The sequence below is a fragment of the Pimephales promelas genome, chromosome 15, assembly GCF_988280905.1.
Source record: "Pimephales promelas chromosome 15, fPimPro1.hap1.1, whole genome shotgun sequence".
Lineage (NCBI taxonomy): Eukaryota > Metazoa > Chordata > Actinopteri > Cypriniformes > Leuciscidae > Pimephales > Pimephales promelas.
Genome location: NC_142783.1, coordinates 19,719,702 through 19,746,904, shown reverse-complemented (window position 1 = coordinate 19,746,904; position 27,203 = coordinate 19,719,702). Strand labels below are relative to the sequence as shown.

The following is a 27,203-nucleotide window of genomic DNA, read 5'->3' as shown; positions in this document are numbered from 1 at the left end:
GGTCACATTCCATTTTAACAACCCATGTTTTGTTTTGTTTTTTGTCTTTGATTGTTGTGCTTTGTGTATTTCGGTGGAATCTAGGTAAAAGCGCTTGAAGAACAGATACACGGCAGTGAATTAAAGAAGCAGCTGACAGTGTTACTGAGACAGACAGAATTGCTGGAGGAGGAGAGAAAAGAGTGGCAGCACAAACACACTAAGGCTGAAACTGAAGCCAAAGACCTCAGATTCACAGGTACCAGTGTTGTGATAAATTCAGAGTCGAAGAAAGAGTTTTAAATTCATTCCAATTCAATTAAAGTCTGGATATTGTTTGATACCTCTGTTAAAATTCTTAAATTGAGCTGGAATTTAAAAAGCATTCTAAATTCAAAAAGATTTACAACCCTGACAGTTTCACATATTTCATAAACCACATATAGGGCTTCATCAGGTCTCGTCTGTTGTGAAGTTGTGTTGGAGGACAGATGCCTCCAGCTGCATTTATATGATCAAAAATACAATAAAAACATTAATATTGTGAAATATTATTACAAAATAGCTCTTAAAATAGCTGTTTTCTATTGTAACATATTTTAAAATATAACTTATTTCTAGTGCAGTCATTTCAGCAGCCATGTTTTCAGTGTCACATGATCCTTCAGAAATCATTTTAATAGGTTGATTTGGTGCTCAAGAAACTGTTATTATTATTATCAATGTTGAAAAAAAGGATTTTTGGATTAATAGTATGTTCAAAAGAACAGCATTTATTTGTAATAAAAAAATGTAGCATTATAAATATCTTGCCTTATTATTATTGTTATTTTTTATTCAATTTAATAAATCCTTGCTTAAGTATTCATTTTATTTCTTTAAAAACAAGTAGTGTATGCTACACTTACACCAAACCATGTGTTTGTATCTCTGAGAACCCTGTGTGTTTTGCAGTGGAGGAGCTTAAAAAGAAGCTCCAGCAGATCTCCAACCCACCAGCAGCTGCCCCAGCACCCCCTCCGCCTCCCCCACCTCCTCCGCCTCCGCCTCCACCCCCTGCCCCCTCAAGCAACCCACTCAGGTGAGTGTCTGTTTGTGCCCCAAACCCCTGAAATGAGTGTAAACATGTTCTTATGAGAGTTAGCATTTGGCAAAATCCCCAAAAATCTGATGAAAATTGGTTGCAGTCAGTGAGCTGTTTGCTCAATGACATTTACATTTATCTAGCGCTTTTATCCAAAGCGACTTACAATTGCTATATATGTCCGAGGTCGCACTCTGGAGCAACTAGAGGTTAAGTGTCTTGCTCGCAGTGGATTCGAACCCAGGTCTCTCACACCACAGGCATGTGTCTTATCCACTGCACCATCACCACCCCCATATCGTTCTTGTTGAATCAGGACGTTTAAAGGAAATGTTGAAGGGCTTTTCCTTTTTTCTTTTTCTTCTCTTTTTTCATTGTTTAATAACCAGTAGCTATTTTTTGCTAATTCTGTCTTTTGTCTCTGTCTGTTTCAGCTCATTACTCTCTATACTTCGTAAGAAAAAAAATGTGAGCGCTGAAATTGCATTAGTGGAGAAAGACTCCTCTGAGAAAATCCCAGGTAAAGAGCAAAGCTCTGACACAATTCCATTTCCATTCTATAAATATACTCAGGTTAAAAGTTCTGCTGTTTGAAGGATGCGCGTAATAATTCATAAATGCAAAGATTACATATATTGATCTGTTAAAAGCACCGTAATTATAAGAGGGTGTTCGCCATCAAACCGTGTGAAAGATCTCATATGTTTATCTTGACCTTTTGGACCAGTGTTAATTAAGGTGCGTCAGTGTATTCAAACAGACGGAATGTAATTAATATATACTATTCCGCACAAAGTAAAGTTCTGTTCCTCATCACAGCAGTGGGAAATGATAAAATATCTGGGTCAAGTTCAAGTTTGTCCTGAGCCATTTCTTTCAGCCTTGTACTAAAAAAAATAGAAGGGAAGAAGAAAGAAGACATGCAGCTTTTTTGCTGAAGGGCAAATACGTTTGGATAGAGTTTGGATAAGTAATTACCCATTTATGCTAACAAAAATCGAACAATTCTTCAATTATTGGCACAATGTTCAGGTTTATAGAATTTCAATTGTGAACTTTATTATTAGGGCTGGGTATTGATTTCTTCATTTTAATCGATTCTAATTTTTACGAACCAATATCGATTCTTAAATACCAAGAATTGATTAGGCTAGTCATCCTGTTTTCAGTTGTTGAAGGAATGAAACATTGTAGTGTGAATCCCATCCAATAAATCCCAGTAATCTTTGTGGTTTGTTACTATTGATATGAAACAAAGTGTCAGATTTAAAATTACATCCATTTTTTTTTTTTTTTTTAATTCAAAAACATAAATACTGCTTTGGTGTAGCTCTGCTCAAGAAGCTTCTCTTCTGCCTTAATAATACAGCATGAAATCAACATGATTGAGCATCTGAAAGTGTGTTAAAAGATAGAGTACAAAACCTTATCGAAATCAATAAAACAGCTTGAAAAAAAATGTCATGTAATGTCACATTTACCTCTGAAAAATCATATCCAGTGATCATAAAGTCGTTAGTCAGATATAACAAATAACTCTAGAGTGGACCATTTTGCTAAATACAGTATATGCACAATATAACATATTCATTATGTATGCATTATGTAATGTTCTTCAATATTTAATGCATGCTTGAATAAATCTGGCAAGTTTTTTTTATGACAGCCACCATTTAAATGTTTATATTTCATATAACTTTATTATAACAAAAACAAATAAGTGTAATTTAAGTGTTTGTATACAGTTAATTTTTACCTTCAATATTATAGTAGTCTAATCGCTGACTCTCATAGTTTATAGCATTAGTTTAGAGATTTGTTTTCCTTGAGAAAATTTGCCATGTATTGTATGTGATATCCAAAATAATCAATATTGAATCGAATCGGAATCTAAATCAAATCGAATTGCAAGCTTGTGAATCGAAATTGAATTGAATTGTGAAATTTGTGTAAAAACCCAGCCCTATTTATTTTTAATATTTCAGTTTTTCTTGTTAATGTCAATTTGTACGACCTCAAATGAATAGAGGGTTTTTATTGGACTAAAGTGAGCTTTGAAATGCACTGGCAATTTAGTGTGTTTGGAAAAGAGAATGTTTTTAAAAAAATTTATCATGTCAGAAAAACATCAGACTGGTAAGCAGATAATATTCACATTTTTGTTCCAGTTAATGACAGAATGATTAAAAGTTTTCCAAGGCCACTAAACAAACATAAACATCATAGATTAACTTTCTTTTGATTTATATATATATATATATATATATATATGCCTGCAAGCTCAAATCCCTTGCAAAACCCTCGCAATTCTGTTGAGTTCTGTCGGTATGTTTGATATTATTCAGTGTCTAAATTGACTGCTGATGAAAAGCAGCAGCCGTGCATTTATCTACATAAATGCTTTTTATCATAAGTGCATCTGCATATTCTATAACTGAAATAACATTCAGGCAATGAGTGTGTGTTTTAATCTGACAGAGAAGGACATCAAACAGCAAGCCGTGGATGAGATGATGCAGCGAATCAAAAATGGAGTTCAACTCCGACGTGTTTGCCAGACAACCAACAAAACCAGACATGGACAGGTACACGTTTCATAAAAACAAAACACTCACAGTCTGAAAACAACTTGACATACAAACTCCACTTTAACTGCTCTTAACTTACTTTTCTACACAGTTAATCATTGTAATTAAATTTAATTACTTATATGATTGCCAATCAATTGATCAAGTTACTCCCAATTAAAGGCATAGTTAACCCAGAAATGAAAATTCTGTCATCATTTACTCACCCTCATGTTGTTCCAAGCCTGTAGTGTCCTGTTAATGATGACTTGTTAATGAGTTAATGATGACAGAATTTTCATTTTTGGGTGAACTCTCTTATTTGGGGTTAGTTAGATTTATATAAACAAATCTAATTATATATAATTATAAAGTGACAGTAAATAAGACTTGTTACAAAATATTTCTACAAATATATCAAGCAGAAAAACTGTTTTCAACATTGACAACTATAAATGTTTCTCAAGCAGCAAATCAGCATATTAGAAGGATTTCTGAAGGATCATGTGACAATAAAGACTGGAGTAATGATGATGAAAATTCAGCTTTGCATCACATGAATAAATTGTAATAATATTTCATAATATAGTTTTTACTGTATTTTTGCTCAAATAATGCAGCCATGCTGAGAAGGCCATACAATAGTTTTTTTATTATTATTATTACAAAATTATTATTTTAAAAATAATAACACCCACTTACATAGTCTTTCATTTCATGACATGCTACTTTGTTACATGCTAATTTTTCTGATGGGTTTCCCTGCAGAAAGAACGAACACCATCAAATTCTGCCATACAGGAACTTCAGGGAATCCTGGTCAGGATTGCTTTTTTTTTCTAATTGAATATTATATTATTATAATCACTTAAATATATATATTTTATATGAAAGTATACATTTGTAATAAAAAAAAAACAATTTAATGAATTAAAAGTTAGCTCTTAGCATGGTAATGGAATCTTTCTGTTAAGACCTCCGCCAAGCGCCCTGGCCCCTCCTCCTCGCATGGGACACGCCCTCCATCACCATCTCCGAAGTCTGAGCTAGAGAAAGCCCTGCACAAACGGAGGGAAGCATTGAAGACTGCAAAGAATAACTGTCAGTCAAACACACACACACACACACACACATTTCACGTCTCTTGAGCCAGATCATTCATTTATCTTTTCAACCCTTCCCTTCCAGCGAATCCCAGTAGTGTTTCGGATCTGACCCAGATTGAGCAAACCCAGCCAGAACCAGGGCAGGACACAAGGGAACAGGACACACCACTACACACACCAACCACAATATGCACTGACCTTCTCAAGCCCTCATAGGAGCTCATAGGTTGTGAGTATCTGCTCTATTATGCAGTGCCATACAATACATCACCAACAAAATATGTCGTCCTGCAGCAGCACAATTCATCCAAACTAACAAAACATGTGACTACAAATGCCTTGTTACATATTATTTTAAAATATAATACTGCAGAAGTTCAACCATAATGTTTTATGTTATGTTTATGTAATTTTTAATAAAGAAAAGTTTCATAAGAAATATTAGGTAGCCTAATGTAGGGTCCAAAGTTTTAAAGTTGAGACACACATGCACACATATTTTAGCGCTTCGTCACTTAGGCCTATTTGGTTTACCTGGAAACATTTCCGTTGTGGTCTGTGTTATTTGCAGTGCATATCTGTATTTGGAGCACACATGTGTTGTGAAACTGATGACGATTTTTTTTAATTTGCAGGTGGTTTTTTTTTTTCTATTTGCAAGTATTTGCTTTAGTTGCAGCATATTGAGCTTTCTCGGCCACCGTATGGTGGGCCAGAAAGTCCAGGGCCACGTTTTGGTCCCAGTCCGCCCCTGCAAGAGGTTGCTTGAATGAGAAAAAAAAAATCGGGATGAGATCTCAGATGTTGTTATAGTAATCTCAACAATGTTAATTAACAAATTTGAGCACAGTTTGAGGATAACTCAAATATTCTTCACAGACCTAAATATCTAAACTGCATCCTAAGCATTTACAAAGTTGAAACTTAAATGAAAGACAACTGATAAATCTATCTTCCTGAGCTATGAAAGAGCAAACCCTGAGAAATAACTTGTTTGCAAAAAAAAAAAAAAAAAAAAACATATTAGTGAAGTTGTATTAGCTTGAGAACATGCACAAATCTTTTAGTGGTATAATGTTTGATTTATTTTCTTGGCTGTGATGAACTTTTTAATAGTAGTGAAACGAAATCCCCTCGGTCCCACAGTCTTGTACTTTGGCAGGACCAAAGGACCACTGAACAAAGTTATTGACACATGCTTTGTCTGTGTGAGAAGCATTTCTAGAGGGGCGTTGGTGACTAGCCTTGAACATGTGCCAACCTAGTGTGTTTTCAAATGGCTTTGGCTAGAGTAGTAATAACCTTGCAATGTCCCACTCTGTAATTACAAGCCACTGGTGTGAACTTAACCCCCTTTAAATATCTTTTTACTGTTTCATTGGTCTTTTTCTCACAGAAATTGGTGTTTTCACCAACAATAGAGAAGAGAAACAATTTCAGGTCATCAATCACACACGACTATTATTCCTGAGACAAATTTTTAAAATAACAGACAGTGAATTGATGCTATTTATATATCTATTGACTGAGTTGTAATGAAATGTGTTATTCTTTTTCAAATTGTCCATATGCCAACATGACAATAAAGCGCTATTGAATAGAATATATAAAGCAGTTTAGTTTAAATGGGTGGCTGAAGCTTTCTGAAAGCATGTGTATAGCCACGGGCCTGAGGAGGTTTCATTTATGGCAGCCCAGAAGAGACATTGTGAGAGGCGGCGGATTTTTGTGATTCTAAATGCTTCATTTAAGGGCAGACTTTCGTAAGGTGTTGTTATATAGAAAAATACTTTGGTTTAGATAGAAATGAACCCCTTTTCTGGAGCCAGACACTAAATAGACTTTTCTTTCGTCAATGGAAGGAGCCATTTCTGAAAGGTTCATGATATTTCATTTTAGTGTGGAGTTCAAAATGTTCATGCCGTCAAATTATGATTTTTAAGTGATTGCATATTTCTAGTACAACCCTAGTATATTTCTAGTATTTCTAGTATATATATATATATTAAAGCTACTAGAAAAAAGTAGAAAAAAAAAGAAAAAAAATATTTTAATGTTTTTGAAAAGTCTTTAATGCTCACCAAGGCTGCATTTATTTGAGCAGAACTACAGTAAAACTGTAATATTGTGATCCTTCAGAAGTCATTGTGAAATGCTGATTTGATGCAGATCAAAGTTGAAAAAAGCAGTTCTGCTTAACATTTTAATGGACACAGTGATACCTTTTTTTCATGATTCTTTGGTAAATTTGGCATTTAGTTGAAATTAAAATCTTTTGTAACATTTTAAATGTCTTAACTGTCTTGTTTTGATCAATTTAATGCAGCCTTTCTGAATGAAATTATTAATTTCTTTTGAAACAAAAATCTTACTGATGGTAGTGTATGTGTAAAAATAATCTAAACAAATAAATAAAACCAAGGTTTACGATCTTTAATAAAGGCTATACGATCTTTAAGACCTTGATGCGAAAGGTCTTTTTGATAGTCTACAAGGCTGGAAAATCATTCAGGATGGGTTTGAAGCATCTGCTGTTGACTTGAGGTCAGTGATTAAGTGTTTGCTTGGTTCATTCATTGGCATTTTCGATAAACACCTTTCCGCTGTGAATTTGATCCTTGAAATTTTGTATCTTTTCTCATCCATTCCGCAGACAAGCGTTTTATTCTATTTTAAACGCACACTAGATCAGATTTATACAATGGTGTGACGTTTTTCATGCCTCGTTACACAACAGGATTTCATTTCCTCCGGTGAGCTGCAGCTGCTGTGATGTTGTTGTTGTGCAGTGAAACAAGAGATGTGCGCGTTTGTGCTGAGGCTCAGTGACGCTTTCACACACTTAGGCACAATTTCCAGTGCGGCTTAGAGCTCTTCATGGGGTTAAATCTTCCCGGACACAGGTGAAACTTTATTCTCTACTCACTCTCTCTCTCTTTCTCCCCTTTTACTCTGTTCCTCACCTGACCCTGGTCTGCAACAGAGAATAACACTCATTGTACACTCCCAATTCAAGGCTGTGTTTGAGAATCGTTTTTTTGGCATTGTGAATAAAAGAGCTTTTTTTTCAGATTTATCTCACTTGTGAATTTGGTAAACAACAATAAATGTTCGTTAAACTGCTGTTTTTCATGGAAAACAATCATATTTTGACAGTTTTTCATTAGACTGTGTATATAGCATGGATAGAGGCGATGTGTTAGAGCTGATATGTTTAAGTTTTAAAGTCTTTTGTAAAGGCTATGATGTATTTTTCCAGTGGTACACCTTTATTATTGAGGTGTTCATAGGCGTGTTGTCTTCATATCTAACAATACATGGTAATGTTTAATCAAATTAAAATAGCTTCTTATGATTGGCTGAAATTACAAATTCTAGTGTATATAAAAAATCTAGTAAAAATTTGGGGCACAGTTTAAGTACAAATTTGGTCCAGTGACACTGTATTAAATACTATATAAAACATTTTTAAATATTTAAATATATATTCCTCATAGGGTTCCCTCGGGTCCTTGAAATCCTTGAAAGTTTATGAATCTGAAAAAAAAAATTCAAGGCCTTGGAAAGTTTTTGAAAATAAAAATATATAGGTCCTTGAAAGTGCTTGAATTTGTTTTGTGAAAGAAGTTTTCTGGAATAAAATCCATAGTATTTGTATTTTATATAATATTAATATTTTTCCAACACTTGCAACACTAGCTTGCTTGATTTACATGTGCATTTACGCTTTTCGTTAAGTGTTTTCTGCGTGAGGTACTTTGTGCTGAACGTTGCCATGACGCACAAAACTACTACGATGGAATCTCAATGTTATTTGTTGGACAACAGATGTGTCCTAGATAAAGTCTTTAAATTTGAGGGTATTGAACCTGGAAAATCCTTGAAAGGACCTTGAATTTAAAGTTAACCAAGGTGTAGGAACCCTGATTGTGTAATCATTGCTTAATATCCTGTAGAATATAATACTACTATACTAGTTCTAATTCTTCTCTATATGCCACTACTGTGTGTGAAATATATATACACACTCACACGCACACAACCTTCAAACTAGACGCGGATGAGATGAGATCAGGAATTGGGATGATTAATATTCTGGAAAGCATCTGGATCCTTTTATATTGAGAACGTTTTTCATCAATTTCAACAACCGTTCCCCAGCAGCTCAAGACAATCGATAATCAACTCACACTTTCACTAGCTATTCTGTCTATTGCTATTATGTGTTTTGATCTGTTGAAGTTTCCAGTTCACCATTTGTTGAAGATGCAAGTTGTGAATGAGTAAATATCTTCTTTAACTGTAGTCTCTCCATCATCTTCTTGGCTACATGTTTCTCTTAATCGATGTACACTAAACATTCTGTCAATCTCAACAAGCTTTTAATCATAAAACGCCACGCTGGGAGGCTGCTCTGCTGCCGTTTCTGTCCGTCTTACTGTATGTTTGATTTTTTTATAGTGTCCTGCAATACTTGTTTCAAAACCCTAGTCAAACGACACAAAACCTCAAATTAGAGCCCAGCTTGTGTGTGTGTGTATGTGAAAAACACTTAATTTCATCTGTTTTGTTAGTCATTTTGTTTATTTTCCAAACAGAATGATTGCCTGGTGGGGAGCCAGAGTAAGTCTCCAGCAACCCCCTCCGCTCCTGCCGTGTGGAAATAGCTTTTTTCTTCTTCGCAGATGTCAACCATTGTACACTTGCTGTCAAAATGCTGTCTGCTCTGCATCATGTAACTTTGGTGCACTTTCTCTGAGATGCGTTTCTCTCCTTAAATGTTAGTAAATTTAGGATTTATGTAAATCAGTTAAGAGGTTAACAAGATAACGAACATGTTGTGAGTTGGTTGGGAGCTGAACGCATCACATTCTTGGAGAGTTTTCTGTAGTTTCGCAGCGCAGCTGTGGGTTTGTGTTTTCTCTCACTTGTTAACACAAAACAGTCCATTCACACTCTTTCACACAAACACATAAACACACACAAACACTTGTACGAAGCGGACACTGCTGCCCTTTTGAACAGGCTGGATAATTGGCCCCATTCAGTCACTATGTGTGTCAGTATCTGTTGTCTGTATATAGTGAGAAGAGGATGTGGAGAAGGAAGTGATGGTTGTTTTATGCCTCTTCATAATTGAAGAAGAGCTTTTGATTTCTCAAAAAAAAAAAAAAACTTAGAATAAATGTGGGAGTTCATTGTCTGAGGTTTTTTTTAGAATTTAAATTAATAATAACTAAGTATGTATATATTTAATTTATGTAATTAAATGCAGAATTTCTGTATTTAAAATAATATGTAATATTTCACAGGGCAAATTTAATTTTAAAATAAAAAATATATTAGTTTTTCATTATTTTTGTAAATAGGTCCCAGTATATAACAAATTAATACTGGATTCATTTTGTAATAATAATTTATATTTTTTTATCTTGCAGGTAAATCTGAAGCACAAGGAATGGAAAAGACCTCAGGAAGAGAAATATTGACAAACACATTTAATTAAATTAGTTTTGTGGGCATACTTTGACCTCTATCACAATAATTATATGGTATATGTGGAAATTTTTACTGTGAAAAATATTAAAATATATTTAAAAACAATGGGTGGGCTTTATTTAAAAAAAACATGTTTATTTAATAGTGTTCGTTTTTCAAAAATGTATACACCATCTATTAGCTCTAAAATATCACACAAGAATATATTTTTGCTAGATGAGGTGGGTCATTTTACAATCTTGCGCCTAAAAAAACATTTTGTCGTGAAAATAAAATTGATATGAATTTTGATGTCAGTCGGGTCATTCGAACCCTACTGTGAAAATGTTAGACATACAGGAGATGAAGTAACATCAAGACATCATTTAGTAGGGACGGTCACAGCCGCTTCCAGAGTTAAATGATTCGGAAAGATCTGGCAGAGGCTGTTTTTTTCTCTAGCACCTGCAAGACATAAAAGTACATTGAAACACTATTTTTCTGAATATAGATGCTACTAATGGCGGTTTCCATTATGTGAGTGTGAGAATATGTGAAAGAGAGAATCGTACCCAGGTTCCCCTCCTGCTCCAGTTCCTCTTCTATCGCCATCAGACGATTGTATTTGTCCATTCGCTCCCCTCCTCTCAACCCGCCCAGTTTAAGAAAGGACACGCCTGACCCTACAGCCTTTAAACACGTACAAAGGGTGAGGTCCAAAATCCTGAGCCTCAAAATGTAATTAAACTAGAAAACTTTTAGGACTTTGAATAATGTAAAAAAAAATATAAGACTCTGCATTATTGGTCACTAATCAAATCAGCAAAAATCGTTTAGTTTTTATGCCCTCTTTGTGCAAATATGCTAAGATAATAGTTTGTAATAAATGTTTCTACTTAATTAGAACAATTGTGTTTAACACATTTCGTTTCAAATGTATGATAAAAATGTAATTTCATGGACTTCAATAGGCACATATTCAGGAACTAAATGATTTCACTATTATTATTTATTAAAAGACATGGTCAAGATACTACATGCATGTCACTGAGAAATAAACTCTCTAACAAGAAACAATTCAAGAAGTATGACCAACCCACCAAGTCAACAATTGATGTATCGCCACATCCTGCAGCCAGCATCGTCTCTGCATCTCAATCAATCCACATAGGAAAGACGTGCACTTATTACAGGCAATTTATTTAGACTTGGACATTGTACTTTTACAAATGATTGTGAAAACAACTTTTATGTTTGGAGCTTACCTTTCTGCTCTGCTATGCTTTTTATAAGGTCAGAGATGGTCATATCATTGTGATGCCTATGAATGACCCCCGTGATCCCAGGTGGGAGGGGTTTGGCATCACTCCAGTGTGGAGAAAGATTGAATGCAGCATCTGCAATCAGGCAGCAAGTTTGCCCAATCACTGAGGCCAGTCTCTCCCACTGCTCGACATCCTAAACTCAGAGACACGCCGTCAGTTCAACTATTCCTTGGTCTACCAGATGACACTTGGTAAAGTCACTTTTATTGCTTAAAGGGTTTAAATACATGTCTTTTTAAACGCACCTCTTTCCTGAAAGGATCAATGAGAGATTTGATTGCTGGATATTTATTAATCAGCCCCCCGTACATGTCCACCAACTCATCTGGGGATTTGTGACAGCCTGACATTACCTCATACTTCCCACGTGACTAGAAGACAGCAAGAGAAATGTTTGAAATGGTTACTGTATGTTATTAAGACTTTAATTTTGAACGTGTTGTGTCTAATTTAGTACTTGAATACGTGAATATGAGCCTAATCATTTCCATGTTCTGTCTTTAAATCACTCACATAGTCCATGAGGCCGTGTGCTGCACAGTTTATGGCCAAGCCTAGGTCAGAACCGAGAGGCAATGCCAGGTTAGCACACGCCTCTGTGACCAGATCAAGGGCCTGTTCGGGATGTTCAAACCCCACCTGTAACGCTCCCTCATCGGATACACCTATAGACTGAGGCAGTAAGAGAACAGGTGAGTGATAGAGGAATATGATCTTGAAAAGAAATAAAAAGTCTCATAATATTAGGAACATATGCACTGTAAAACAATATTGATGGTTTAACTTAAAAAGTAAGTAACCTGGTTGCCTTAAAATTTTAAGTTCACTGAACTGGAAAAAGTGAGTTAATACAATGAAGGAGAATGATTTAATCATCAGAAACTCAAAATTATATGTTATCTGAACTAAATAAATTATTTAAGTTGATCTGACAAAAGAAAAAATGTTGTGATTACTAAACTGTAAAAAAAATATTGTTGGTTTAACTTAAAAAAGTAAGTAACCTGGGTTGCCTTAAAATTTTAAGTTGATTGAACTGGAATAAAGGAGATTCATTTAATCATCAGAAACTCAAAATAATAAGTTATCTCAACTAAATAAATTATTATAAAGTTGATTTGACAAAAGAAAATATGTTGTGATAACAAATCTTGAAAATATTTTTTACAGTGTGGCAAAACTGAAAGGTTTCAGACTACTAGTTTGGGGTCATTATCTTAACCTGAAAAAATTTCTTAAAAATGAATCATGTTATTCACAGAATTATTTGTTCACGTGCTCTACAGTTTTTAAGATTTGTAAGTTCATTGCTTGATTTTTTTATTATTTAAGTCTCTTATTTATGCACAACAAAGATGCATTTCTTTGATTAAAAACACATGGTAAGGACGGTAACATTGTGAAATATTATAACAATTTAAAATAACTGTTTTAGATTTTAATATATTATTCCTGTGTATTGTAATAATTTATTTCTGTGATGGCAAAGCTGAATTTTTTAGTGGTACATGATCCTTCAGAAATCATTCTGTTTTGATGCTCAAGAAACATTTCTTGTTATTATCAATAGTATCAATTGTGCTGCTTAATATTTTCGAGGAAACCATGATACTTCTTTCAGAATTTCAGAATGTTATGAAGGTTTTTACCGAGGCTATTCACAGTTCACCAGTAATAGCCTCCCATCTAAACATAAATATATATTTATTGTGTGACATGCTGTTAAGTGGTTCAATCACCATTCATAAGCCCTGCACATGATTTGGGCCTGTTTATTTCATTCAGATGGTGATGTGCAGATAATTATCCCATCAAAGCATCAAAAAAATCACATAATTTGTGTGCTGCTTGATGCTTTTGTGTGAGCCGGAGCATAGAGCATTATGTTCCTTTTGTCATTGAGTCAAACCATATGAGAGCATCCTTACCCCTGCTTTATATGCCGATCCATTCAAAACTCTCCTCATTTCACACTGCAGCTCAAGGCCCATGCCAATGACCTACAAGGCCAACACAGATATACACTAAAGACAAACAGTAGGGATATTGGAAGTGAGAGCATTCAGCACAGTATTAACACAGCTGAGCCATGAAAGCCCAGCTAATAGGGAACGTTCTCAAAAAGTTGGCTAACGTTCTGGCAAGGTTCCCTCAAAGCGTTTTTCCAGTTACGTTAAAAGAATGTTCGTCTTTAATAATGCTAGCAAAGACACATTAATAACACATTGTTCATAGAGCCTCTAGTTTTTTTACTCTAAAAATTCAGTACATTCAAAAGTAATGTTTTCATAATATTGTATGCTCCTTTAACTCTTTCCCCACCTATTTTAAAAGTTGCCAGCCAGATCAGTTTTTATCATTTTCGCAAAACTTTCATGGCCCCCAGAATATTTTGTTATATGAATATCTGAACATGAAATATATCAAAAGAACTTTTGAACTTTTTTATTCGTGCTTCATGCATTCTTTTACATCAACAGGGTACGTAAGGGTACGTACATATCACTAGAAAAAGCAACATTTTGAACATTTTCGGTGATCAAAACGCTCATGTCACTTGTTTTTGTTCTTTCTTCGCCTGTGTTTTGATCCAGAGATTCTGTACTCTTTCAGAAGATGTGTAATAGCGTCTCTTACCATATAACAGTGAAAACATGGATTGCCGTCAGAGTGTTTGTTTGTTTTAATGTGTAAAGGTGGGATCTTTGAGCATATGCATACTTCTCTGACTGTTTGCGACAAGCTGGGCATAAGGATGACCTCCTCCAGAAGGTTGAGTTTACCCACAGAGTTCTTTCCACAGCTCAGTATTGTAATCATTGGCACGGGCAAGTGCATCCCATTCTGAGTCTAAAGCAGTTCACGAGATGTGAAGGAAAAGGATAAAAGGGATATTTACATTAGTATAGTTTCAGTACATTTCTGTATAATTCCATCAGACCACAATGCAGTTCTTCTCAAGTACACAGATATCCACTTGACGGTTAAAACATGTATCATGTGTGTTTGTATTTACACGCACTTTAAACCTTTGACTTCATTCTATAATTAATAATTTAATATTTGCATTCACCGAGGATAAATTAATTGAGCAAAGGTGACAGGAAAGATTATATGAAATATTATTTATATTATTACAAAAACAAAATATTTTAAGAAAATTCTAAAATCCTAAAAAAAATTATCAACATTTCCACAAAAATATTAACAATCACAGCACTGTTCATAATAAAAATGCTACTGTATTTTTGGTTAAATAACTGCAGCCTTTTTAAGCATTAAAAATGATCATAAAATCTAACCAACCCCAAATGTTTGAACGTTTTTGTACCTGCTGGACTCTTAATGATGTGATATGTCGGTATAGGGGCGCTCCTAAAAGTCCGGCCGCGGTTTTAGCCACCGCCAAAGAAACAACAGCAACTGCCGTGGCCCCTGGCAGCCTCGGCTCTGGGGCTTCTGCAGGAGGGAGGAGCTTCTCTGTGCTGTTTCCTTTTTTACCTGGGAACAAAGACATAGACACAGCAAGAGAAAGTGCAGAGGACGGAGAGGTCAGATTAAAGGATCATTATCATACATCACCTGAATCTTAAAAAAGAGATGAAGCATCAAAGGTTTCAGTTACTGAATATTTCAGGCATATTTGTGACATATGATTCATTTATTCCTCAAGCAGAAATGTCCAATAATAGCAGGTTTACTGAGATTAAGTGAGGAGCATTCAACTGATCGTGTGATGTCGACATAGCGGTCAACACGAGATATGACCCACTCCTTTTAGAATAAAACCACTCTTTCCAGGTCACTAATATGACTGAGGGCCACCATTTCAAACAAAATGTTCAAAAGTACTATTCATTTCTGTAGGCGAAAAAGGTTTTCTACAGTAGGAAAGGTTTCTTTGGGCATATTTAAATATATCTGGGATTTCTCTAAAATAGTTGGGATTAAATGGAAAGGTGAAGTAGAGTCACCGTCACATAGATTGCTACTCAACTACTCAAGTAACTAAAGCAGCTCCCAGAAGGGTTTCTATGAAAGAGAAGTGTGGAATCCTTCAGACTGCGTTTTACAACAGCTGTCAGATCAGTGAGATTGGCTGGAATCTTGTTTAACCTCCTTTCTTTGTATCCCACAGGCATGACTTGCTGAACTATGGGTTGCTGTCCTCCTTTGGCTCCCTCACTTAAGTTGTTTGGCAACATTGATTCCATAGTAGAAAAAAAAAAAATACTATGGAAGTCAATGAAGAAAGAAAGATAGTTTTAAAATAATCAATGATCCGAATCATGTCCTATGCAGTGAGTATGAGATGATGCCCTCAGGCAGAAGGTACAGGTTACCAAACTGCAGATTAAATAGGTTTAAATTTTCATTTGTACCGCTCTCTATTAAAATACTGAACGATCAACTAGGGTGTGTGGGTTAGAATTTAAGTGTGACATTAATTATGTTTAATCATGTCGGTGTGACATTAATTTTTAACATTAATATAATCTGCAATTCATGTTTGTGTGTTATGTGTTATGTATAATGTATACTGTGTTGCATCTGTTTCCTGAAGGCCAAAGATGAATTTCTCCATTAGGAGACAATAAAGGCTAATCCAATCCAATCCAATGGTGCCCCACAACTGTTTGGTTGCAATCGTTCTTCAAAATATCTTTCTTTGTGTTCAGCAGAAGAAAGAAACTCATACAGGTTTGCAACAACTTGAGGGTGAGTAAATGATGACAGAATTTTCATTTTTGAGTGGAGTAACCCTTTCAGCTGTCTCTGATCCCACTATTCTGAAATGTTTATTGTGAGAACTCATGTTACTCATTACTTTTATCACCACCTTTCTTGTCTTTTACAGGAGCCAGTGTGGGAGTGGCTTGGGGCGGAGCCTCAGACACTGTTTCATCACTCAACTCCTCCTCCTTCTCTCTGTTAAGACTGTCCTTGTGCTCCAGGTAACGTGCCATGAAGAAATCTCTGCAGAACATACGCAACCTCAGTCTTGCATGTATGTATTAAAACTTGGTTATCATTTAAGAACCTTCTTGTCAAAATTGGGGTGGATCTTCCTGTGATCACCTGAGTATTTTGTCTACACTGTTTTGGTCCATGGGGTTGAAGCCTTGCAACATTGGACTGAGATGCTCTCTGATCCACTTCAGAGCTGTTGTGTTGGACAGATGTTGCTGGTCCTCTCCTGACTCAGCCAGACCATCACAAGGCCCCCCCATCACCGCACTGCACACCATCTATGATTTACACAAAAGCTCATTAAAATTCAAAATGTGCCCCTGTAATTAATTCCACTGTATTTGAAAAATCTGGTTATTCAATTTAATTCTAGTCATATTTAATTAGTCTGATTGTTCAGTAGTTTTTAATTTAATATTTTATTTTGGCTTTATCTTAGTTACCAAAAACCATTTTAATAGAGTCGTGGACAGTGTTTTAATATGGTTATAGAAAAAGTGCTCTTGTATAGATTAAAAAATAATTTCTAAAAATAATTTTAAAATAAAAACAACAACAATAATCTTAATATAAAGATATAATAAAAAGGTTCATTACAACACTTATTTGTGCATAAGCTTCAGAATTTTAAGAGATATCCTGCTATTTCTTCTAAAAACTGAATTAATAAACAGGTGAATGATCATGAAAACACTGAAAAGACCAAGATCTGAAGATCTGAATATAATAATCTGCACATGAGCTGTTGATAATGTCAACTGGTGTTTGTTACTGATGTCAAGATTTTTGGATTTTGATGTCAAAATGTGTGGATTTAACTTTGAAACCAATGCATTTCTTACAATCGGTAAAGTGCCAAATATACTTAGATTGAATGTGATGAGGATGCTTCATTTATCCATACCAAACAGTGCTGAAGATGAGCGATTGCTCCCAATCTTTGCAAAGGAGAGCTTCAGTTGAAGCTGAAATGAGTGTGTTTGGGTTTGGGTTTGGCTAATGCTAATGCAAAGGTCAGGAAGTTATTGTGCCATCACATTCCAATACCGCCAAAACATAATTTGATCCTGGGCAGTGTTTGCAATCCTCTCTTTCAAACCAACTTTTTTACCCCTTTTATGTGCTGTTCTCCTCCCTGCCTCCTTTCACCTCTCCTCTCCTCCCCCCAGGAGGTCATGCCTACAGTCGGGTGTTCCCTGTCCCACTGTATTAGCGTCATAAGCTCTGATTGTGCCAAACCAAAACAGCAGTGCTCTCAACTGCAATGTGGCCACTGTTCCAGAAGGCATAATGCTTACCTCGCAAACACAAACAGAGCTTCAGAGCGAGATCAAAACAGATGGAGAATAAGAGACAGAGAGTGATCTGATGGTCACACATAGTGGTTGGCTGCTGAGGCACGTGCGTCACTGACCAAACGCACACGCTCCTACTCTAATTGTTCTGTTTGTCTGTGTGCATGAGTATGTGGACACGCTGTGACCTAAATTCATCACTGTCACTACAAATTTCTCCTGTGAACTGTACAGCATTGTGCAAAGGTTCCATGGTGGATGGCCAGTTTCTGGTTCCCCATAACCATCAAAACTATACTTAGATCTGAAATCCACCTTGTTGTCTACAAAATCAACATCTGACTGATGTTAATTTCATTATTTTAGGCCTGCTTACTGTAATACACCTAAACCCCATCCATGTGACAAAGCTGCTCTGAAATGCAGGGAAAACGTGGATGATTTCAGAATCTACCTTTTCTTCATTTCTGATGATGCAGTGCACTTCGGTCTGAACTGCTGTCAATCCTCTTCCGTCAAACACCTGCCTTCCTGTGATTTTACTAATCACTGGAGAACAGGAAAGCCTGGAAAAATAGTTTGCCTGAAAGAGCAGTTATTGATTTCGCATCATTATGTTGGTGTGTAATGATGGGGATCCGACCTACATAAATAGCACTGACTTCATTCTGGAAGAATAACAATAAAATGGACTAGCCTAGATGTAATGTCAAAAATGTTATCCGTATTTCTAAAACGGATAACATTATCTTTATTTTTTAAGAGATAAAACGTTTACAATTGTCACATCTCAAAAGCATAAGTATGTTGATTTGTCCCACCAGAAAACCGTAGATATCATCGGGCTTCTGCCAAAACATCTCGTTCAAGACGCTCTCTATCTTCTGAGGCACCCCGTTGGACCTGTAATACTCTGCGGCTTTGTTTTTCAAGTCGTAAAACTCCTGGTCCTCTTTTGATACTCTGCTGTGGCTCGCGAATCCTTTATATGACATGGTTGTTTCGTTTAAGACAGAATTTCTGCATTTGTTTACAGTCTTTCGCTGTCATGTGCGAGTCTTGGCAGGGTTTGTTGATGATCTGTGGTTGCTCGGCAACCTCAGATGTAACACCGCGAGAATTGAGATAGTGTTTCTCTTTTAAAACGAGTTCAATATCATTTTGACGCTGTTGGGCCTCAATAAATCTACGGGACCGTGCATCCCTCTTGACGTAAAATGCTGTGTTCATTGATGGACAGTGTTTTAGGCTTTAAATATAATGTCTAGTAACAATATGATAAATATTACTTTCGCAAGGCTTTAATGATAATCTGATAATGCATTATCAAACTTAATTCAAGAAAAAAAACTAGGTATACGACACTACTCGCAAACGTTGAGATGAAGAACTGGCACCATTCTTTTAGTCTTAACAATTAGGCCTAGGCTAAAATAGTTTTAGTAGTGTCATTTGTGGCCTATATTTTATTTATTTATATAAATTGTTTATTTCTAGGCTATTCTATTTCAGAAAAACATGAGCCATAAAACTTCACCATATCAAAATATTTGACCGCAAAAAATGCTGGTTCTCAGTGTTAGGCTGTTTTTGAGCTTTACGGAATCTGCGGATTTAACACTTACGTTAATCTTACACTCGCAAAAAGTGCATTAAAGTTTATTCAATTTTCAAGAGAACGTCTGTTTATGTAAAAATATTATAATGTTATCAGAGATACCATAGTTTACTGGTGTCGTGTCACTGTCACTATCAGTAGCCTAGACTATGGGCTCCAGGTTTATAAAGCATTTTAAATTTCACGTGAGTAAAATGTCTATAGAAAATTTAACGCGTTGTTTCACCAGGTATTTCATGTAGACACTAGCCTAAATATCTCTAAATATTTTACTGTAATGGGAAAAAATGAATTTGGTTTTTCTAGTTTGTTAAAATAAAACAAAAACAACGAAAAAGTCGGTAAGGTAAAAATAAAATAAAAACACAGCGAAAGTCATAATATAGTCAGAAATTATTATTATTATTATTATTATTATTATTATTATTATTATTATTATTATTATTATTATTATTATTATTATTATTATTATTATTATTATTAAGTGCATTAAAGTGAGGATTTGTTGCTTCTGCTTAGCCCATAGCCTATTATTGTAAGCGTATAGGCTATACAAAATCATTTATTGTATAGGCTTTCGAATCTATTGCACTCCACATTTTATAAAATATATTTAGGCTACATGTCTGAAAAGATAGGCTTAGCCTAAACCTCAGTTTCGGCACTTTTAATGCGTTTTGTTTTCAAATATTTAAAAGGTTTAAAAATAAATAAACAAAATAACTTGTCATTAATGCTAGCTATGAAGTGCGAAAATATATATCATCTAATCGCTAGTTTCACACAAGTGCAATATGAATAGGCTACATTTGTTTTGGTTCCTTTTTTAAATTCAGTAGGACGTTTATGAAACAAAGCGTTTAATTTTAAGTCCAATATAAAGTATGAAGTATTACAAATATTATTTTATACTTTAAACTTGAAGGTAGGCCTATAGTTTAATTAAAAAATTGTATAGGCTCTTTCTGAATCTACATTTTAAATCATGCATTTGCATGAATTTCTTCAAACATAACATGTATTGAGTGCTTAGCTCTTTAACGATATCCTATACAATTCTGTATGCAGTGTAGCCTAAATTATGGGAATTATTAATAACTTAGCACGTAGCCTGTATTAGGCTATTTGACATGTTTTGAGAGAGAGGTTTGTTAATATTGTTAATATTTATTTTGTCACTTTTGTTATTTAGGATATTTTATATTTTGTTTTCGGTGTTCCCTGTGCCGCATTAATAAAAAAATGTAGTCTGCTGTGAGCTATTAGCCTACTTTGTCTGTCCCAAAATCCAAGATGCGCCTAAGGTATGAGAGCGCAGCGGCGTCAACGGCACAGTTTTCTATCCAAACTTTTATCATATAGCCTAGGCCTATACGAGCTAAAGTTAGAATTAATTTACAATAGGCTATATTTGCCAAATAGCCTATAACATTTTTAAAGTTATTTTCACCCAAGTTAGAATTCGTTGCAGAAAATTATGAGCTGCCTACAAATGAACTTGCGTTGTTGTTAGTTCAGTAAGGTAAAGGTCTTATGAACGGGGGAAAATGAGTTTATGGTTTTTATTTTTTCGCGACAAGCATTAGGCTAGATATTAGTTGGGTTTTATTATTAAAAGAGATTAGGAGGAAACTAACCTCATAATCTCATTGTCAGAATGAATTGAGAGCATTATTAACATGGAACATATGAAGTCTAAACAATCTCCAAATCTCCGTTTTCCTAATGAAATGCTTGTGTGGCACGCGCTTCTGCTCGAGACCGGTCTCAGGTTCACGCGGAGGTCAGTCGCTCCAGGACAGGAAGCCATCGAGAGGGCACCAGCGTCACTGACGTCACGCACTAGAGCGCGTTTCATTGGCTTTTCCTGCGTTAGTGCAGATGGGGTGGATACAAATAATATCTGACACAACAAAATATGTTTGCCTATAAGCATGAACCGAGCCTTCATCGTATTTCCGCAAGGAGCAAAAGCAGTATGATTTTAGAGGAATCTGGTATCGATGCATTGTTTTCCTGCGCAGTAAACATTCACAGAGGAATTAGTTAGGATGCAGTCTAGTAGCTTAGTTATGAAAGGAAAACACCTCTGTATTTACTATTCCATTCAAATTAATTAAAATTAAAAAATGATGGTATTTAAACATAAAAGTTTTCAAATCTATTTCTTGACCCAAATTATATAAGCAGAAAGCATTTATGGATTCATTTATGCGGTCACAGTGGAGTTCAAGTGAGCATGCCTACATGTCTGTCGCCACCAGCCGGTCACGTATGCTCACTCTCAAGTTCAATATATAGCTATACGCATTCACTCAAAAGCTATCATTGTTACATTAGCCTATGTAGTTTCTTTCATATATTATCCCGCATACGAGAACATGCGCATTTTACGTTGAACGCGCGTCACAAAATTCAGGTTAATTGCCATACAAATAGTCCTAGATAAATATAATAATTTAGGTTGCAGTGATTGATTAGATGTAGCCTATAACCCAAATTAAGCAATTGCCTAAATAATCTATAATAAAAATTCTTAATTAACTAGACTAAGCTATTGCAACAATTGCAACACTTTGTTATACATTAAAATTCACTACTGTTAAATGAATTAATAATGTTTATTGACTTACATTTTGTTGATGATGCATCCATAGACACTCCCTTAAGGACAACCCGAAAGGTGATACAGACAATCCAAGTCCATATCTCCAGCTCAAGGCTAGCCTACTGCATAAGAGAATTGTAAAAAGCACAATTGGACATCAGTCTCCAAACACAGATTAATCGTACCCTGCTAAGCAGTGGCTAAAGTACCCTGTTTAAACAGACCTTTGCTAGTTTTGGGGAGACCGCTGGGCCCTGTAAAGAAGTCCAGGCTTCTCAGCACTGTCAGAGCTGGAAACATCCACATTGCCAAAACATGTGACTGCCAGTGGGTCAGACACTCCCAGATACTCCCAGACATTTGCAAGCCTGTTTTGTTCCTCTTAGAAGCTCTAAAACAATGTTGTCACATGTGCATTTATTTTGTTTTCATAAGGTTCTAGAAAGTAGCCTAATTTTAACGTTTTATGATTATTTATTCCTGCCAAACACATATCTCACACTCAGCCACTTGTTGCTTTGTTATGCCAGTGATTGCGTTTTTGTCATGCCGTCATAATAGGATACATTGTGACCTCATAACGCATGCATCATGTGGGATCATAACAAACACGGAATATAATGCACATTACCCCACGGCCGGATCTTTCACCAAAAGCTACATTAGCATTTAGGCGTTTTAATTGCTTAACTAACGTTAAACAGCTTTCCAAGGGTCCCCCGTGGGTCACGGGGGAAAAGGGCAATTTCTACCTAATTAGCGCATCTTCTCTCATCCTTAAATCGCCAGATTCGTCACCAGATGCCCTGATTAATGCTTTCAGAACCGCGCACTTGTCTAGTCATGTCTTCAAACTTTGCCAGGTGTCATCTGAATGAACACCAATAGATTTTTTTTTTTTTTTCAGTTTGTGTTTCATCCTGAAATAATACGACCACAATGACTCAATGATGAATTCCTTACCATTCACTAAAGATTTGTGGTGTTTTATAACTTAAGAATTGCGTTTTGTTTTGATTTGGTAATGCAGACCTCTTACAAAACTAACAAATTTTTGCTCCTAACTTTTTATCTTTATTTTACAGCAATAGCCTATGCGTTCTAAACGTCCAAACCCCAACCCCCTGCATTCGTCTGTATAACTAAAGGTCATTATTCAAACGTTATTTTGTTCGTTAAAATAGTTTGCTATTTTGTTCGAGCTCAAACTAAAATTATTAATAATTTAAAGATAATAATTAGCTACATTTAGCAAAAGCTATTGGGGTTTGGAAACAATCCATGCCATGGATTAGCAATAGACACATTTTAAGTGTAAGTATAGGCCCACTTCACTAACGTTTGGTGGCGTATATGAATTCATATAATCCTAAAATAGCATGAGAAATAACACATAATTAACACTCTTCAGAAACACCACATTTTAAGGGCTTGTGTAAAATATATTTAATAATAAAAAAACTAAAACATATAAATATTGTGCATTATAAACTAAACAACAATAATTGGCAGATAGCATAAAATACAACGGTTAAAATAAATGAGGACAACATCTGCAAACAGACGGTGGAAAACTGTTGTAGCCTACGTATAAAACTGATTACATTTTTTTTCTGAAACACCCTACTCTTCAGATTTGCCTTAATGAGTTCCTGCCATAATGAGCGGATCTCGTTTAAGTCACTCTCCTAGGCTCACTAAAGAGGGTTCACGGACAGGTCGCGCGCATTGCTCTGTAGCCTATACCTGGACCCAGAGAGAGAGAGAGAGATTTGTTGAATTATTCGCTTTTTTCTTTGCTTGCTGCCATCTGGCAAACACATAAGTAAGCTTAAACCCTTAACCTATAGGCTACCCGTTGGAGTAGCCTGCATTTTCTTTCTGGGAAAATAAGAGACAAGTGATATTTAACCCTACTTTGTGCACAATGACAACTGAGGACAAAAAACCGTAGTCACGTACAGAATCTTTCAAAACACATCTAGGCTATAACTTGAGTGTTTTTATTAACTTGGAAAATGGATAGTGTTAGTTGAAAAGAAGAGGACTAGGCTATTTAAACCCATTTCAGTTGGGAAAGAAATCAAAAACTGCAGGCCTATCATAAATATTCGTTTATTTATTTATTTATTTATTTATTTATTTATTTATTTTATAAATAAATCGTATTGACGACATCAAAGAAATCATGAACTTGCCTACAAATTCAACAATTTCTCGTCTGTCTTTTTTCATTCTTTCTTTAAATAAATATATAAAAAATATAGTTAGTATAGCCTAAATGTAACGTTCCTCATAAGCAGGTGTCATGCACCTCAAACAAGTAGCCTTAATGGTTGAAATAAAGCATGTGGTTCCTAAACGAAGTGCAAAGTTTAGGAAATGAATAGCAGGCTCATGATCATTATGACCGCAGTTAAATCGGCCTCAATCTAATAACTTATAGCCATGATCCACGTTGTGTCTATTTTAAAACTTACGACATGACATTAACATTTTAAGGTAGGCCTACAAAATCCACAAAGCCAGCATTAACTGTAGGCTACTTCTAGTCTAATGAGCCTAAGTGAATATGGAAATGAGCGTGCGATAATGTGTGTGTGTGAACTGTGGAACTAACCACGTTTTTTGTGGCTTAAACAGTTCAGCATCCTGCCGCTGGAATTAGTCAAAAAAAGTGCTATCAGCAGTGCAGAAGTGTATTGCGCATGATATTGCCACAACCGTCTATAGGCTACAACCAGTCAATCGATTGAGAGAATCTGTTGTGAGAGACGTGATGTTCAGGTGATTTAATAGGTCTAGCATAATAGGTCTAGCATAAAACCCTTCTCTGAAAGATGTCGGAACTCTACGTTATTTAGGCCTAGTTCTTGTGCATTTGACGTTATCAATAAGAGTGAAAGTGGTGCACTTATATCAGTTTGTTTATTTTGAAGATACCTAAAATGTACAAAGCCTTATGTATGAACACTTCCCCCTTGTGGACTTGAGGGCGAGTTGTCATAATGTCAAGGCTTTGAGTTGTTTTTGGAAAGTGGTTGTTGTTGATGTTTTTTTTTTTATTTATCTTTTATGAAACGATTTATGTCATAACACAAATGATCATTTTCGCAAGTTATGCATAGCCTATTATTCCAAATGAACGTAAACAATACCCAAGTCTTGTGTAGCCAACATCCTGTCACAATATAAATTTAACATTTTACAAATTTAACAAATAAATACAAATTTAACAAACAAAACTGTTGTCTAAGATGGTTTGTGTGTTTTTAAACTATAATGAGGGCTAGTTAGTTGTGTCTTTTTATAATTATTTATTATTTTCATTTTGTTGATTATTAGGCCTGTCTATGCATTTTGTATTTTTTTTTTTTTTTTTGCTTTGTACAAAGCTAATTCAAATGAACAATCTCACAACTAAATAACTTCACTGTGTGATTGGGCTATCTAAACAGGGAGGCAAGTCCCTGCATAATCATGCTGAATCCAGAATAGATATCAATGAATTACATAATTCTGCAGTTGGGCAAGGAAATAGCTGTCAGTTGGTGGAATTTTGTATTGGTCATTGCATTAATTGTAATGTGTGAATTGTAAATGCAGGCACATTTTAAAAGATGGGAACATATACCTTGACTTTCCTTATAATAAGCAATGGATGAAACATCTCCTAAACCTCTCCAAAAGTATGGTTAAGATCCAGTCTTTGCAACAAATTATGGATACTGTAGGACTTCCAAACTGTTTTTGAGAGGTTTGCAGATTTGTTCATAAACCAATGTTTCTAAAGTGAAAGAGTACACTGCTGATATTTGTTGTAGTTTAAAAAAAAAATCAACTTAATAATTTAAGTGGTTCAAATAACATATTATTTTGAGTTTCCAAAATATCGAGTTTCCAAGAATTAAACCAATCTTCATTGTATTTATATTATTATTATTATTTTATTTCAATTAACTTTAAATGTTAAGGCAAGGTTACTTTTTTAAGTTAAACCAACAATAATATATTACACAGTGTGCAGTTCAACATATGATTGTTTATTAACAAAGTTCGGTGTTAGTTCAAATGATCTATACCCAATCAGTATGATGAGGCCTATATCCGACTCACCTTCGTTCCTCAACAGTCTTTTCTGCATCCCTCCGCCACCCCAACTCCTCACTCTGCTATAGTTCCTATCCCAGACATGGATTACTGGGTTCAGGCCACATTGCAAGCTCGGAGCTCTTCCCTCAGATAGCACACCAAATATGCATATCTTTTACTGTCTCTAATTAATTGCAAGTGTGAGCTTGTGAAGTCTAATTCAGTGACTTTTTTTAATTTTAGCATTGGCATTAATGGGGCAGCAATTTGATTTTAGATTGTTAGTATTGATGTAATAACCTGAAGCTCCTTGAAATGAAACAGCAAGAAATCTTCAATGAATAGAAAACCATCAAAAAATAGGATTTTTTTTAATGCATATAGGAATATGAACAACATTATGTAATGTTTATGTTCAGGGAAGCTTTGAACATTTAAAATCTTTAGATTAGGTGTGTAAATGCAATGCTTGTTTGAGGTTTGATTGGCAGGTTCAGGGTCTTGTGGGTCAAATTAATATTGACCACTAGATGGGGTATTGAGCCTTTTTATAACTTCAGTGCCAGGGGAGGTGACCAAAGCTGGCCATTGGCTTCCTCTTCTAACGTCCATTTGATATCCTGAGGTCAGCTGAAGTTTAGTTTAATAATGCATTTTTAAAAATGTGATCATATTGTATGTATAAATAAATATTTCTAATATGTCCGCTGAATGTAATGCTGAATTACACTTTTTTTCTGCCTATGCAAGACTGATAGTAACATCTTCATTCTTGAGTGACATCTAAAAGTAAATGTTTCACTAAAAGATTCTGCTTAATTGAGTTGAAAGTGAAAGTATCTACTGAAGAGATGCATGTGTTCTGTGGTATTTTGATATCAGGAAAATTCCCACTGTCTATGGGAATCTACCACTGCAATTAAACTCTGAATTAATCCATTAATTGACATTAATTCAGACTTAGCTTAACCATTATTTAGTGTAAGATAACATTTTGTGCAATGGAAAGGTTCTTTGAAGGTACAATATGTAGGATTTTTGTTGTAAAATATAAAAAAAAACACTAGGGCAATCAATGTT

At 35.2% G+C, this 27,203-nt stretch overlaps 2 protein-coding genes across 6 annotated transcripts in view; one reads left to right on the top strand and one right to left on the bottom strand.

Moving 5' to 3' along the window:
- shtn1 (shootin 1) overlaps nt 1-10,340 on the top strand; it is a 30,550-nt gene extending 20,210 nt beyond the window's left edge. Inside the window, exons 10-17 of the mRNA XM_039670012.2 lie at nt 85-238; nt 934-1,060; nt 1,498-1,583; nt 3,542-3,648; nt 4,399-4,449; nt 4,605-4,731; nt 4,819-4,965; nt 10,175-10,340. Coding sequence (XP_039525946.2) covers nt 85-238; nt 934-1,060; nt 1,498-1,583; nt 3,542-3,648; nt 4,399-4,449; nt 4,605-4,731; nt 4,819-4,952 — 786 coding nt within the window. The 3' untranslated portion in view covers nt 4,953-4,965; nt 10,175-10,340. The remainder of the gene's footprint in view (nt 1-84; nt 239-933; nt 1,061-1,497; nt 1,584-3,541; nt 3,649-4,398; nt 4,450-4,604; nt 4,732-4,818; nt 4,966-10,174) is intronic.
- A 13-nt stretch (nt 10,341-10,353) lies between these two features.
- eno4 (enolase 4) lies at nt 10,354-22,352 on the bottom strand. Of its 5 annotated transcripts, none has more exons than XM_089120313.1 (14): nt 22,256-22,352; nt 22,057-22,153; nt 18,260-18,388; nt 16,619-16,788; nt 16,368-16,516; nt 14,871-15,040; nt 14,261-14,389; nt 13,468-13,539; nt 12,053-12,211; nt 11,785-11,910; nt 11,480-11,672; nt 11,315-11,367; nt 10,787-10,904; nt 10,354-10,679 (listed from the first exon to the last, which is right to left on the bottom strand). In XM_089120313.1, exons 2-14 carry the CDS (start codon nt 22,072-22,074, stop codon nt 10,597-10,599), a joined length of 1,569 nt encoding a protein of 522 aa, XP_088976439.1. In that variant the 5' UTR covers nt 22,075-22,153; nt 22,256-22,352; the 3' UTR covers nt 10,354-10,596. The 5 variants fall into 5 exon arrangements, with proteins under 5 accessions (XP_088976439.1, XP_039525929.2, XP_039525909.2 ...); XM_039669995.2 differs by having other exon boundaries at nt 18,260-18,371; XM_039669975.2 differs by lacking the exons at nt 22,057-22,153; nt 22,256-22,352 and adding an exon at nt 18,627-18,903.
- Between the last annotated feature and the right edge of the window lie 4,851 nt (nt 22,353-27,203).

Coding starts and splice junctions, on each gene's coding strand:
- eno4 (XM_039669975.2), bottom strand. CDS start 18,800: ATGTCATATAAAGGATTCGCGAGCCACAGCAGAGTATCAAAAGAGGAC. Junction 16,517..16,618: donor AGTGTAGACAAAATACTCAG/GTGATCACAGGA, acceptor TATGTTCTGCAG/AGATTTCTTCATGGCACGTT. Junction 10,905..11,314: donor ATACATCAATTGTTGACTTG/GTGGGTTGGTCA, acceptor ACGTGTTTAAAG/GCTGTAGGGTCAGGCGTGTC.